The sequence below is a fragment of the Salvelinus namaycush genome, chromosome 3, assembly GCF_016432855.1.
Source record: "Salvelinus namaycush isolate Seneca chromosome 3, SaNama_1.0, whole genome shotgun sequence".
Classification (NCBI taxonomy): domain Eukaryota; kingdom Metazoa; phylum Chordata; class Actinopteri; order Salmoniformes; family Salmonidae; genus Salvelinus; species Salvelinus namaycush.
The window spans coordinates 40,219,845-40,235,580 of NC_052309.1; the positions used below are offsets into that span (position 1 = coordinate 40,219,845).

Genomic DNA, 15,736 nt, shown 5'->3' on the forward strand with positions numbered 1-15,736 from the left:
TGCAGAAAGGGAAGGTGGAGTTCAAGGAGAACAATCAACAGCTGGCAGTAAAGTGGCATGACAATCGAGAAAGGGAATGCCTTCAACTGAATGTGTCTTCCACATTTAACCCAACACCTCTGAATAAGAGAGGTGCGGGGGGCTGCCTTAATCGACATCCACGTCTTCGGCGCCCGGGGTACAGTGGGTTAACTGCCTTGTTCAGGGGCAGAGCGACAGATTTTTACATTGTTAGCTCTGGGATTCGATTCAGAAACCTTTCGGTTACTGGCCCAACAGAAGTCCATGTACACTCCACTGTCCATACAGCAAATATGTCGGCCACAGGGAAGGTGGACCACCTGACGGTAGAGAGAAAGACCAAACCAGACTCTGCACTTGACTATAACCTCAAAATGGTGGCAGTGGGTAAGGTGGACATGATAAACAGATTTGTGGAATGGCATAAGATATTTTTCCATCTGATTGACACTACTGTCCTCAATGGCCACATGGTTCATTGCCAGCTAACAGGTGAGATGATTACTGAATACGTTTTGTTTGTAAATGGACATACAGTTCACATGCTGTACAAGTCACATACAGTTCCATTATGTAATTATATTGACAATATCTCACCCACCTACCCACTCACTCATCATCATCTCCACTCCCTCATCATCCCCACTCCCTCCCCCTTTCCCCCATAGGTGAGGTGATTACCTACCAAAAGTACAGAGAGAACATCATGAGAGAGCTACTGGAGGAGCACCACACCACTCGGCATCCATCCGCTGGGGGCCGTCCTACTGCAAACAATACCCTCCGAAGTCCCTCAAACTGCTGCTCAAGGCAGTCGCACACGGAGGCACTGCGAAGTCTGTCTGTCCGGTACCAGGAGAAGGAAGCAGAGGAGGCTGACAAAGTCCATGTGTTTAGCTTGTGACAACCTCCTGTGTGTTGCGCAATGCTTTGGGGAGTACCATACGCTCGAGCAATATTGAGCAGATCTGCAGCAATTACTGACCGACTGACTTGACAGGTGACCTGCCATGATACTATGCCTTTAGGGGTGGGGGCTGGGAATGCAGGTGTTGTTCAATCGTTACATGAATATTGAAATATGGGTTATGCATATTAATAAGTGGTTAGTGTTTTATTGCAGTTTTTGGGGGGGTTTGTTTCTGCTGTTTAACCACTACCAATACTTCAATAAAATAGACAACCATTACATATAGGCCTACGTCTTTTCTTGCTGTTTTGTGTATGTTCAAACAGTATGTTGCTAGCATACTAAAGCTGCCCATGAAAGATGTTCAGTTCCAGTTATGATGCTGGCAAATAATGTTCAATACTTTTTGTGTGTGTGATTTCTGAAAGTACAGAATACAGAGGGATTATTAGTAATTACAATACAATATCAGGATATAGCAAGAAAACAATATTACAATGAAGTAACATGATAACACTGCTATAAAAAAATAATAAGTTGCATTGATGAAATCACAATTATGAATGATATAAGAAACAGTAACTGAAGAGCTCCACAAAGGCTTCACAAGGGGGCAGGGCAGAGCAGAGCTATGCTAGACAGGCCAATTGAATACACAGGCCATGGTCATGATAATGCCAGGGCAGCTTCAAAGGATACAAGACAAGCTAATACTTCTCTGACGCCATTAGCATTGTTTTACAGAATTAATAGACGAATGTAGTTAGCTACATAAGCACAATTGAGTATAACACCATGAAGGTAATGAAATTCGTACCTTGCATGTCTGCGGCTATAAAGGGATACAAACAGAATACATTATGCTCCATACATACAGTGCATTTGAAAAGTATTCAGACCCCTTCCCCTTTCTATTTTGTTACGTTACAACCTTATTCTAATATTGATTAAATATTTATTTTTCATCGATCTACACACAATACCCCATAATGACAAAGTGAAATCAGATTTTTATAAATGTTTGCACATTTATAAAAAATAAAAAAACAGAAATACCTTATTTATATAAGTATTCAGACCCTTTGCAATGAGACTCGAAATTGAGCTGCATGCTGTTTGCATTGACCATCCTTGAGATGTTTCTACAACTTTATTGGAGTCCACCTGTGGTAAATTCAATTGATTGGACGTAATTTGGAAAGGCACACACCTGTCTATATAAGGTCCCACAGTTGACAGTCCATGTCAGAGCAAAGACCAAGCCATGAGGTCGAAGGAATTGCCCGTAAAGCTCCGAGACAGGATTTTGTCGAGGCACAGATCTGGGGAAAGGTACCAAAAAATGTATGCAGCATTGAAAGTCCCCAAGAACACAGTGGCCTCCATCATTCTTAAATTGAAGGAGTTTGGAACCACCAAGACTTTTCCTAGAGCTATCCGCCCAGCCAAACTGAGCAATCGGTGGAGAAGGGCCTTGGTCAGGGAGGTGACCAAGAACGTGATGGTCACTGACAGAGCTCCAGAGTTCCTCTGTGGAGATGAGAGAACCTCGCAGAAGGACAACCATCTCTGCAGCACTCCATCAATCAGGCCTTTATACATTTGCTAAAATTTCAAAAAACATGTTTTTGCTTTGTCATTACAGGGTATTGTGTGTAGATTGATGAGGAATAATAAATAAAAAAAATCTATATTAGAATAAATCTGTACCATAAGAAAATGTGGAAAAAGTCAAGGGGTCTGAATATTTTCCGAATGCACTGTACATACTGTGTACAACAGTAGAAACGACATAACACAATATGCAGATACTATTATGATAACGCAATAAGGCACTTAACTCTGGACATGTGTGCGTTCCTATCAAAGTATCATAAGTAAGGAAAACAACAATGAAGGCAATGCAGGCACCAGACAGAAAATGTGACGGGGAAAAGTTTGTGCAGTTTTCTGTTCTGACCTGGGAAATCAAAGGTGGAGTGCTTGGGCTTTCATCGAAGAGAGAAGTTTATCCGGCTAATCTAGCTAGTCCTCATCTTATATTAGCATAGCATGCATTCAAATGTAAATTGTTTGCCACAGTGAACTGGGCTACTTCTATGTGAATTAATGAGGAGGCAGAACACACCTCACTTAAAACGGTTGTTTGAAAATAACACTGTAATGAAAAATAATTTGAAATTGACAAGTTAAAACATAACTTAAAGATAATTAGCAGGCCACGTGCCTTGGTATATTTGGAACACTTAACAAACCAAACAGTGAAATACCATTATGTAAGGTAAAATAAAAATCAAAACCGGTCCGTGTATCATAACTGGTATATAGTCAAATATGGTTTACCACCAAGCCTTAGGTATATTGAACACGAGGGGAGACAGAGAGCTGGTTTTAAGCGCAGGGCGCAGCAGGTGTTTATTGCAAAGGACCACAGGAGGCAGGTAGCTGGGTCCAGGGGCAGGCAGAAAGTCATACACATGTGGTTAAAAAGGGCAACAGTACAGGCAGGGAAAGGCTAGTAACGTAGTCCGGGAGATCAGGCAATGGGTAGATAATAGTAAATCCGATAGGCTTAAGTACAGGCAGGGAATAGGCAAAAGGCGTCATTAGTGAGGAAGGCAAAAACTATCATACACGAGAGGAGTAAATCAGGGGGAAAACAGAGCTCAGAAAGACGCGTGTCACAAAACAAACAATACCTCACAGTGATGGGGTGCAAAGAACTGAACTAAATAGTGTGATAATGCCATACAAGTGTGTGAACAGGTGATTAGAATTCAGGTGATTGGGATCTGAAGAGTGAGCTGCGTTCAGGGGATCTACGTGTTTGAGGGTGTGAGTTGGAAGCAAACGTTAAACTAGGTACTTTGATGTCCAAACTTGTCTATTATTGGTTTAGATTTGGTCCGGCCCATACCAACTAAATTTGGTCTTGTTTGTGGCGGACCTCATTAAAATAATGTAGAATAATTTGTAGAATAATACCCAAACATGCAAAGGAGGATATTACATGTTCCTACATTTGTGTACCTATTTATAATATATCACCATGAAGAGAATGACATTGATATCCATAATTATACATTTCTGTGTATTACATATCAGGGACCCATGATGAAATTCCTTTTCCGCAATTATTGCCCTAATTTATACCACCTCCCAGAAGGGCGCATGGGGAGTGGGAGGGCAAAGGGGCAGGTGGGAGGGCACACATAGACCCCTATCTGTGCACGTGTCTGCATATACAGTGCCTTCAGAAAGTATTCACACCCCTTGACTTTTTCCACATTTTGTTGTGTTACAGCTTGAATTGAACATTTATTAAATTGAGATTTTGTGTCACTGATCTACACACAATACCCCATAATTTCAGTGGAACTTTGTTTCTAGATTTGTTTTTTAAATTAATAAAAAATTCAAAGCTGAAAGGTCTTGAATCAATAAGTATTTAACCCCTTTGTTATGGCAAGCCTAAATAAGTTCAGGAGTAAAAATGTGCTTAACAAATCTCATAATAAGTTGCATGGACTCATTCCGTGTTCAATTATAGTGGTTAACATGATTTTTGAATGACTAACTGATCTCTGTACCCCACAAATACAATTACCTGTAAGGTCCCTCAATCGAGAAGTGAATTTCAATCACAGATTCAACCACAAAGACCAGGGAGGTTTTTCAATGCCTCGCAAAGAAGGGCACCGATTGGTACAGTAGATGTGTAAAAAAAAGAAAAAAGCAAATGCTGAATATCCCTTCGAGCATGGTGAAGTTATTAACTACTATTACTTTGGATTGTGTATAAATACACCCAGTCGCTAGAAAGATAGAGGCGTCCTTCCTAACTCAGTTGCTGGAGAGGGAGGAAACTTCTCAGGGATTTCAGCATGAGGCCAATGGTGATTTGAAAACAGTTACAGAGTATAATGGTTGTGATATTAGTTTTTTGGGGGGATAAAAATAAATGGAATACAGCTATAAGCATAAGCCATACCTTTGTTATTCAATCAAATCAATCAAATGTATTTATAAAGCCCTTTTTACTTCAGCCAATGTCACAAAGAAACCCAGCCTAAAACCCCAAACAGCAAGCAATGCAGATGTGGAAGCACGGTGGCTAGGAAAATCTCCCTAAAAAGGCAGGAATCTAAGAAGAAACCTAGAGAGGAACCAGGCTCTGAGTGGTGGCCAGTCCTCTTCTGGTTGTGCCAGGTTGAGATTATAACAGTACATGGCAACGATGTTCAAAATTTCATGGATGACCAGCAGGGTCAAATAATAATAATTCCATTTGACTTTCATGCAACATCATTATTTGGACTGGAGCCTAGAACACAGGCATGCTACTGTATGAGTTCCAGTCCCTGGAGCAGAGCTGCCTTTGAATTGAAGAGCTTGGAAGTTTAAAGGCAGGTGTCACCCTTTTCCCTCCCACCAACCAGTAGGATATCGGCCTAGTTTTTCCTCCCGTCAATGATCAAGCAGCCCCAAGCCCCAGTGTTTTATGATGCTTCCCAGACTCAAATATTTGGAGATGTTACTGCTCTATGACTCTGGGTGCTTCCCTGAATTGACAATGAGTACATACTAGTTTAGGAGTACATATGAGTACATATGTTGGTGAGACCCTAGAAGTTGTCTCTGATGTTTTTGGGGACTAGGTGTACAGGTAGTAAGGTTGGAAAATCTTTAGTAATCCGTTTGACATTTTTGCTGCATTTTGGATTGGTTATAAATGAACATCAACTATAGATTTGTAGAACATAGCTGTAACAATGCCTTTGATGTGTGGGCAGATGTCAATGGATGAGAATTGCCAAAAGTAGATTGTCATGATTTCTAAGGTAAAATATTCCACTAATGTCGAATACAAATTATATAGTAATTAAATCGAAATATGTGGATTTTGAGTCTATTATAGGTTGCACATCCGCTGTAAAAAGTAGTCAAAGGTTGCACAGACATACAAACACACGCATGCACGCACATAAAAAAACACACACACGTTTTGCTCTGCTGCGTTTTCTGAGGAAACAATGTGGCCATGTATTTCATACTCCTCTATTCCTTAGTGTAAAGTATTTGACCTCTTCAGAATATCCTCTGCTGTTTGGCTCTTTAGAGCATCCTACTATAAAACCTGAGATTTCTGGATCGTCGCTGCCAAGCTTGAGAATCCAGCTACGTTTTACTTCCAAAAATATTTACACTACAGTTTCTACCTATAGTTTTGTCCTACTTACGAGCCCATTCCCAACAGTGCGGAGTTAAAAAGTGAGACAAATATTTGCTAAATGAAAAAGGACATAGTAACACAATAAAAACAATAATGACACTATATACAAGGAGAAACAGCACTGAGTCAATGTGCAGGGGTACAAGGTAGTTGAGGTAATTGAAGTAATACAGTATGTACATGTGTAGGGGTAAAAGTGACTAGGCAATCAGGATATACTTGTATAATAAACAGAGTAGCAGCAGGGTATGTGAAGTGTGAAAGTGTGTCTATGTGTAAGTGTGTGTGTGGCATCAATATGCATGCATGTGGGTTTGTGTGTGTGTGGGGGGGGGGGGGGGGGGGGTAGAGTCTAGTGAGTGTGCATAGAGCCAGAGCGAGTCAGTTAACATAAATAATTAAATAAATAATTAAGGGGGTCAATGTAAATTGTCCGGGTAGCAATTTGATAAAATATTCAGCAGTCTTATGGCTTTGTCGTAGAAGCTGTTCAGGTGCCTTTTGGTCACAGACTTGGCGCTTGCCGTGCGGCAGCAGAGAGAACAGTATATGACTTGGGTGGCTGGAGTCTTCGACAATTTCTAGCTAATGATAAATTACAGTTGAAGTCGGAAGTTTACATACACCTTAGCCAAATACATTTAAACTCAGTTTTTCACAATTCCTGACATTTAATCAGAGTAAAAATTCCCTGTCTTAGGTCAGTTAGGATCACCACTTTATTTTAACTATGTGAAATGTCAGAATAATAGTAGAGAGAATGATTTATTTCAGCTTTTATTTCTTTCATCACATTCCCAGTGGGTCAGAAGTTTACATACACTCAATTAGTATTTGGTAGCATTGCCTTTAAATTGTTTAACTTGGGTCAAACATTTCAGGTAGCCTTCCACAAGCTTCCCCCAATAAGTTGGGTGAATTTTGACCCATTCCTCCTGACAGAGCTGGTGTAAATGAGTCAGGTTTGTAGGCCTTGCTCAAACACATTTTTTCAGTTCTGCCCACAAATTTTCTATAGGATTGAGGTCAGGGCTTTGTGATGGCCACTCAATACCTTGACTTTGTTGTCCTTAAGCCATTTTGCCACAACTTTGGAAGTATGCTTGGGGTCATTATCCATTTTGAAGACCCATTTGCGACCAAGCTTTAACTTCCTGACTGATGTCTTGAGATGTTGCTTCAATATATCCACATAATTGTCCTGCCTCATGATGCCATCTATTTTGTGAAGTGCACCAGTCCCTCCTGCAGCAAAGCACCCCCACAACATGATGCTGCCATCCTCGTGCTTCACGTTTGGGATGGTCTTCTTCGGCTTGCAAGCCTCCCCCTTTTTCCTCCAAACATAACAATGAATATTATGGCTAAACAGTTATATTTTTGTTTCATCAGACCAGAGGACATTTCTCCAAAAAGTATGATCTTTGTCCCCATGAGCAGTTGCAAACCGTAGTCTGGCTTTTTTATGGCGGTTTTGGAGCAGTGGCTTCTTCCTTGCTGAGCTGCCTTTCAGGTTATGTCGACATAGGACTCGTTTCACTGTGGATATAGATACTTTTGTACCTGTTTCCTCCAGCATCTTCACAAGGTCCTTTGCCGTTGTTCTGGGATTGATTTGCACTTATCGCACCACAATATGCTAGGAGACAGAACACGTCTCCTTCATGAGCGGTATGACGGTTGTGTGGTCCCATGGTGTTTATACTTGTGTACTATTGTTTGTACAGATGAACGTGGTACCTTCAGGAATTTGGAAATTGCTCCCAAGGATGAACCAGACTTGTGGAGGTCTACATTTTTTTCTGGGGTCTTGGCTGATTTCTTTTGATTTTCCCATGATGTCAAGCAAAGAGGCACTGAGTTTGAAGGTAGGCCTTGAAATACATCCACAGGTACACCTCCAATTGACTCAAATTATTTCAAGTAGCCTAACAGAAGCTTCTAAAGCCATGACATAATTTTCTGGAATTTTCCAAGCTGTTTAAAGGCACAGTCAACTTAGTGTATGTAAACTTCTGATCCACTGGAATTGTGATACAGTGAATTATAAGTGAAATAATCTGTCTGTAAACAATTGTTGGAAAAATTGCTTGTGTCATGCACAAAGTAGATGTCCTAACCGACTTGCCAAAACTATAGTTTGTTTAACAAGAAATTTGTGGAGTGGTTAAAAAACGAGTTTTAATGACTCCAACCTAAGTGTATGTAAACTTCCCACTTCAACTGTATGTAACTTTTTCCATTTGGAGCCATTCATATAAGAACAGAAAATTGAAAAGCTCCATTGTGAAATAAACACCCGAAAGAGATCTTCCAACATCCACAGACCTTGATTATCAGCTCCCTCCCTCGCTGTGCTGACATGAACAGAGTGACGCATTTCCTGGGGTCTTGATTTCTGACTACCATCAGGGCACTGCAACTGAGCATGTTTTAATCTCTGGCAACCGCCATGATCAAGCTAGATGACTTAGGTAGAGGTTTGAGCAGGACTTATTTAGTCATTGGCTCCCGCCCGCACCTGCAGGTTTTCATACCGCACCTGCCCACACCCGCTGGGCGCTACTGAAAGAGCTGGTCCCGAACCCAACCGCAGTCCCGTAATGTTATTTTATGCGTATGTGACAGCAATTTTGGGACAAGTAAGCCTACTCTATTTAATTGACACCAAACGCACACCTAATCTCACACGTATGGCTACTAAACTTGAAGCAGCAACAATGATGAAAGCGGACACTTGCACTTTCTCTTGAGCTACGTTTTGTTTAAAGGATATAGCCTACCTTTTATGAGGATGATTTGCAGGCAGAGACAAATACAATGCCTTCAGAAGGTTTTCATACCCCTTGACTTAATCCACATTTTGTTGTGTTACAGCCTACATTCAAAATGGATTCATTTAATTTGTGTCTCTCCCATCTACACACAATACCCAATAATGGAAAAGTGAAAACATATTTGTAGATTCTTTTCAAATGTATTGAAATTGAAATACTGACATCTCATTTACATAACTATTCACACCCTAGAGCCAATACACATTAGAATCACCTTTGGGTAAGTCTTTAAAAGCTTTGCACACCTGGATTGCACAATATTTTCCCAAGACTTCAAGCTCTGTTAAATTGGTTTTGATCATTGCTAGACAACCAAGACTCGAGTCTTGTCACAGATTTTCAAGCAGATTTAAGTCAAAAGTGTAACTCGGCCACTCGGGAACATTCACTACCTCTTGGTTAGCAACTCTAGTGTAGATTTGGCCTTGTGGTTTAGGTTATTGTCCTGCTGAAAGGTGAATTCATCTCCCAGTGTCTGGTGGAAAGCACACTGAACCAGGTTTTTTCTCTAAGATTTTGGCTGTGCTTAGCTCCATTCCATAAAAAAAATGTATCCTGAAAAACTCCCCAGTCCTTAACGATTAGAGAGATATCCATAACATGATGCAGTCACCACTATACTTGGAAATATGAACAGTGGTACTCAGTAATGTGTTGTATTGGATTTTCCCCAAAAATAACACTTTGTATTCAGGACAAAAAGTGAATTGATTTGCCACATTTTTTGCAGTATTACTTTAGTGCCTTGTTTTGGAATATTTTTATTCTGTACAGGCGTCCTTCTTTTCATCTGTCAATTAGGTTAGTATTGTGGCGTAACTACCATATTGATGATGCATCCTCGGTTTTCTCCTATCACAGCTATTAACTATTTTAAAGTCACCAATGGCCTCATGGTAAAATCCCTGAGGCGTTTCCTTCCTCTCCAATAACTGAGTATCTTTGTAGTGACTGTGTGTATTGTTACACCATCCAAATTAATAATTTTAACTTACCATGCTCAATGGGATATTCATTGTCATATTTAATTGAATTGGAAAGATAAATGCTACGTGATTCTCCGCCCATGCATAGGCATCCTACACTATTTAATTGAGACCACACATACAGTATACTAGGCACACTTGATCTCTCACGACCAACTAGGAGAGGAGAGGTAGGCTACTTAACTTGAAGCAGCGAATCTTGAGAGTGTGTGAATAATGCGACAAAGTTGTGCATTTAATACAATAGGTAGGCCTAGGCTAACTCACACAAAGCAGAAAGACGACCGTTTCCAAATAATCTGCGGGACGACAAAATATAGTTTCAGCCCAATGTTGTCTGTCTTACTACCCGCTCCCAACCGCAGCATGAAAAATGCTGACACAATGATCTCAACCCTCTAGACTACGGTCAACTGTTCCTTCACAGACTCTCCAGCCCATTCATCTCAGCAGGAGAATTGGAGGGCCGAGATGTGTAGACTCTGCTCCCTGCTTTTCATCAGCCAGTTAGTCTGGTCAGGTCTCCTCGCTCTGAAGTCACACTGAGGGAAAGTAGACTGCCAAAGGTTAAGACCCGCTGAGGGAGTTGCAGTGTAGTTTAGCGTGTCCCTTCGCTTTACAACAAAATGTCAGATTCCTTGGTTGAGGTGTTATACCTGTTTTGAAAGCACTTGACTGCTGTTGCTACTGTTGACCGGCTAAGGTTGATAGAGGGTTGGAGATGGTTTGTAATGTACTTATGGCATTATTGATGTGATAAGAACCAGTGATGGCTGATTAAGGTGTCTGTAACTAAAATCAGGCTCTGATTTTTACATGTTGTGTTGACCATCTTCAGATGCTTACTTTGCAAAAGCTGAGTTCAACAAAACGGATATTTCCAGCACCAAATTCTTAAGTGAAATTGACTATACATAAAGACGAACTACACTGCACTAAAATATAAACGCAACATGCAACAATTTCAAATATTTTACTGAGTTACAGTCAATTTAAATACATTCATTAGGCCCTAATCTATGAATTTCTCGTGACTGGGAATACAGATATACATATGTTGGTCACAGATACCTAGTTGTCTAGTTGTCTGTAGTTTATGCCTGCCCATACCATAATCCCACCGCCACCATGTGGCACTCTGTTCACAATGTTGACATCAGCAACCGACACGACGCCATACATGCTGTCAGCCATCTGCCATCTGCCATCTGTATATAATACAGTATATACATATGAGATGAGTAATGCAGGATATGTAAACATTATTAAAGTTGCATTATTAAAGTGACTAGTGTTCCATTCATTAAAGTGGCCAATGATTTCAAGTCTGTATGTAGGTAGCAGCCTCTCTGTGCTAATGATGGCTGTTTAACAGTCTGATGGCCTTGAGCTAGAAACTGTTTTTCAGTCTCTCGGTCCTAGCTTTGATGCACCTGTACTGACCTCGCCTTCTAGATGGTAGCGGGGTGAACAGGCAGTGGCTTGGGTGGTTGTTGATTATCTTTTTGGCCTTCCTGTGACATCGGGTGCTGTAGGGCAGGTAGTTTGCCCCCGGTGATGTGTCTGGAGAGCCCTGCGGTTGTGGGCGGTCCAGTTGCCATACCAGGCGGTGATACAGCCCGACAAGATGCTCTCAATTGTGCATCTGTAAAAGTTTGTGAGGGTTTTAGGTGACAAGCCAAATCTGTAAGGATTGGAGAAAGATATTCTGTGGCATTTAAAGGTAGGTTAGGAACTGTCCCCTAAATGAGCCAAAAATGAACATTAGAAATGCATAATAATTAGAGCATGAGATCCAAAGGTCAATGAGATGTAGGAGAGCAAACCACTCACCCCATGGTCCCCAGTCACTGGTTACCTACCTATCTGCCTTTCCTATCCATTATAATAACCATTATTAGCTACACTGGATGTGACAATTGCAACATGTAAGTCCAGGTTCAAGTTTGACTTTTATTACACCCACATAGCAGTCAATGCAAACTGAAATCCAACATTCAAATGGCATATGCCTATCTAAAGTATATATTTATACATTTATACATGATATAGTGTCTCATGAGAATGTACAATGTTCTACATGGTAATGACCATAAATGAGTTGTAAGCTTACCACATAGTTTTGATGGTTTGAATTGTGATGGTTGAGATGAGGTCAACATTTTCCTAACAAAAGTACTGTACCTATATTCTTACTAAATGTATAATTGAATGATTGAATGAAATTATAATTGAAAGTACTATGTTTTTTTCCTCCACTTTCCTTAGTACCTGCAAAGATCACAAACATATCGACGGACATCACAGTGAACGAGGGCAGCAACATTACTCTAATGTGTCTTGCCATTGGACGACCAGAACCCAACATCATATGGAAGCATCGCTCGGCAAAAGGTAAGACAGGGCCTCAACCAATACTAACTCTGCAAACCTTTGAGGTGGGTCGTTCTTGAATTGCAGTGGCATTTGGGCATGTCATTTTTGATCAAATTAACATAATTGTTCTATTCTAAATCAACTGATATGGCAGCTTAATGACTTTCAATCATTTTTAAGCAGTAGGCTAGGAGTAGTAACATCAATGATGGTTACACCAATGACACATTTTAAGTAATTGAGGATGTTCTTAAATGGAGGCCACAGATGCTCAAATCTAAGGTAATTAACATTTTATAAATTTACCCTGGACCAGTGTGTATATGGTTCCACACTTTTCAGTGTTAAAGAGGAATTGACACAGATTTAGCACCATCAAATGTAATGACATTTTGTGACGAGGTCATAGATATGCACATGTTCATGTTTTCATTATTAATAGATTGTTTGGAAATTAAGTAGTCGGTGTTTGTGAAAATTCTATAGTAATGAATGAGCAAGTGGCCATGCGTTTGGGCAATTAATAGACACTGCAGTAAATAAAAGCAAATAAAACTTGTCAGTCTTGTCCAGGTCAGACTCTACACAGACCCGGTGCTCCATTACCAATCACAGCTAGAGTAGACCTGTTATGCAAAAAGACCATGCCATATAGCCTATGCCATTCACATTGATGTTGCGCTACTGGACTGTGCTTACAGGCAGCAGAACAATGCAACTTTGTTTAGATAATTATTTAGAAAGCACTAGCCAAAGTCACAAAAGAAACCTGAATGGTTTTCTGCAAATATATAAATACCACGTCTTACTTTTGGGAACTTTAAATTGAATCCAACAAACAAGAAGTAGGCTATTTATCCCTCAGTTGCCTATGCACAACAACAACAACAACAACAACAACATTAGCCTGAGCCATATTAGCTCAAATCTAGCAAAGGGGACGGTAGATAAACCCTCACACTTTTCAGCGTGTAGTTGCCAGTCTAAATTGCACTTTGAATACAATGACGAATTGTTCCCTGCCCCGCCTTCAGCAGCCTGCCCCAATCCCATAATAACCAACGTTTTAACAAGTGATGTGATTTATAGCTGGCCTGCCTGCTCATTTGATCGATGCCAAAAACATTTGGACAACTATGAGATATGCTAACAGTCGTTCAAGTTTGAGTAGATGATTAGCTATTTTATTAGTGAATGAGTCACATTTCTTGGTAGCTAACCAAATGGCTGTAGCCACCGAAACTGGGGAAAAGTTTTGCAGAAGAAGTCTGACACTCACCCACTTCCAGGCGATGACATGACATCCTTCCAGCAGCTACTTCCAGCAGCTACAGTACATGGCTCTGTGTCATTTTAGGTTCCAGCTAGCTTAATGATTGAGCTATCAAGTCATAGACTGTAGCTAGCTGGCATAATAAGTAGACCTGCATAAAGAGTGAATAGATAAGCAATAGCCTTAGCCACATACTACATAGTTGGATTGATTGTGTTGAGATTCCCAATCACTGCCCTTTTCATCCGTTTTTGTCCAACATATTGGGTGAGTGAAACTGAAACAGTTCGTCGCCAGGATGACTGGAGGCAACAATACAACAGGTGGAGACCTTACAGTGAAATGCTTACTTACAAGCCTTTACCCAACAATGCAGTTTTAAGAAATACCAACAACAAAAAAATATATATAAATAACAAATAATTAAAGAGCAGCAGTAAATAACAATAGCGGGGCTATATACAGGGGGTACCGGTACAGAGTCAATGTGCAGGGGCATCGGTGTCGAGGTAATTGAGGTAATATGTACATGTAAGTAGAGTTATTAAAGTGACTATGAGGGCCTCCCGGGTGGCCCAGTGGTCTAATCGCAGTGCTAGCTGTGCCACCAGAGATTCTGGGTTTGAGCACAGGCTCTGCCACAGCCGGCCGCGACCGGGAGGCTCATAGGGCGACGCACAAGTCGTCCAGGGTTAGGGAGGGTTTGGCCGATAGGGATATCCTTGTCTCATCGTGCACTAGCTACTCCTGTGGCGGGCCGGGCGCAGTGCACGCTGACCAGGTCGCTAGGTGTGAGGTGTTTCCTCCAACACATTGTTGCGGCTGGCTTCCGGGTTGGATGTGCGTTGTCAAGAAGCAGTGCAGCTTGGTTGGGTTGTGTTTCAGAGGACGCATGGCTCTCGACCTTTGCCTGAGTCCATATGGGAGTTGCAGCGATGAGACAAGAGAAAAAGGGGGAAAACATTTAATAATTAAGTGATAATAACAGATAACAGAGAGTAGCAGCAGCGTAGGAGAGGGTGGGGGCAATGCAAATAGTCTGGGTAGCCATTTGATTAGTTGTTCAGAAGTCTTATGTCTTGGGGATAGAAGCTGTTTAGAAGTCTCTTGGACCTAGACTTGTCGCTCCGGTACCGCTTGCTGTGCGGTAGAAGAGAGGCCACCCTAGTCATAGACTGTTCTCTCTTCTACCGCACAGCAAGCGGTACCGGAGCGCCAAGTCTAGGTCCAAGAGACTTCTAAACAGCTTCTACCCCATAATTTTTCGGGCATTCCTCTGACACCGCCTGGTATAGAGTGGCATGGCAGGAAGCTTGGTCCCGGTGATGTACTGGGCCGTACGCACTACCCTCTGTAGTGCCTTGCGATCGAAGGCAGAGCAGTTGCCATACCAGACAGCGATGCAACCCGTCAGGATGTTCTCGATGGTGCAGCTGTAAAACCTTTTGAGGATCTTATCAGTCTCCTGGGGGGGAATAGGTTTTATTGTGCCCTCTTCACAACTGTCTTGGACCATGTTAGTTTGTTGGTGATGTGGACGCAAAGGAATTAGAAGCTCTCAATCCACTACACTACAGCCCCGTCTATGAGAACGGGGGACGTGTTCGGTCCTTCTTTTCATGTAGTCCACAATCATCTCCTTTGCCTTGATCACGTTGAGGGAGAGGTTGTTGTCCTTGCATCACACGGTCTGGTGTCTCATCGTTGTCGGTGAACAGGCCTACCACTGTTGTGTCATCAGCAAACTTAATGATGGTGTTGGAGTCGTGCCTGGCCGTGCAGTCATGAGTGAACAGGGAGTACAGGAGGGGACTGAGCACACACCCCAGAGGGGCCCCGATGTTCAGGATCAGCGTGGCGGATGTGTTGTTACCTACCCTTACCACCTGGGGCGGCCCGTCAGGTAGTCCAGGATCGAGTTGCAGAGGGAGGTGTTTATTCCCAGGGTCCTTAGCTTATTTATGTGCTTTAAGGGCAATATGGTGTTGAATGCTGAGCTGTAGTCAATGAATAGCATTCTCACATAGGTGTTCATTTTGTCCAGGTGTGAAAGGGCAGTGTGGAGTGCAATAGAGATTGCATAATCTGTGGATTTGTTGG

At 41.6% G+C, this 15,736-nt stretch overlaps 1 protein-coding gene across 1 annotated transcript in view; it reads left to right on the forward strand.

Annotated features, from left to right (window-relative positions):
• The window catches only part of LOC120043873 (opioid-binding protein/cell adhesion molecule-like), a 265,357-nt gene that overhangs the window by 157,751 nt on the left and 91,870 nt on the right, over nt 1-15,736 (forward strand). The window contains exon 3 of the mRNA XM_038988477.1: nt 12,256-12,381. Coding sequence (XP_038844405.1) covers nt 12,256-12,381 — 126 coding nt within the window. The remainder of the gene's footprint in view (nt 1-12,255; nt 12,382-15,736) is intronic.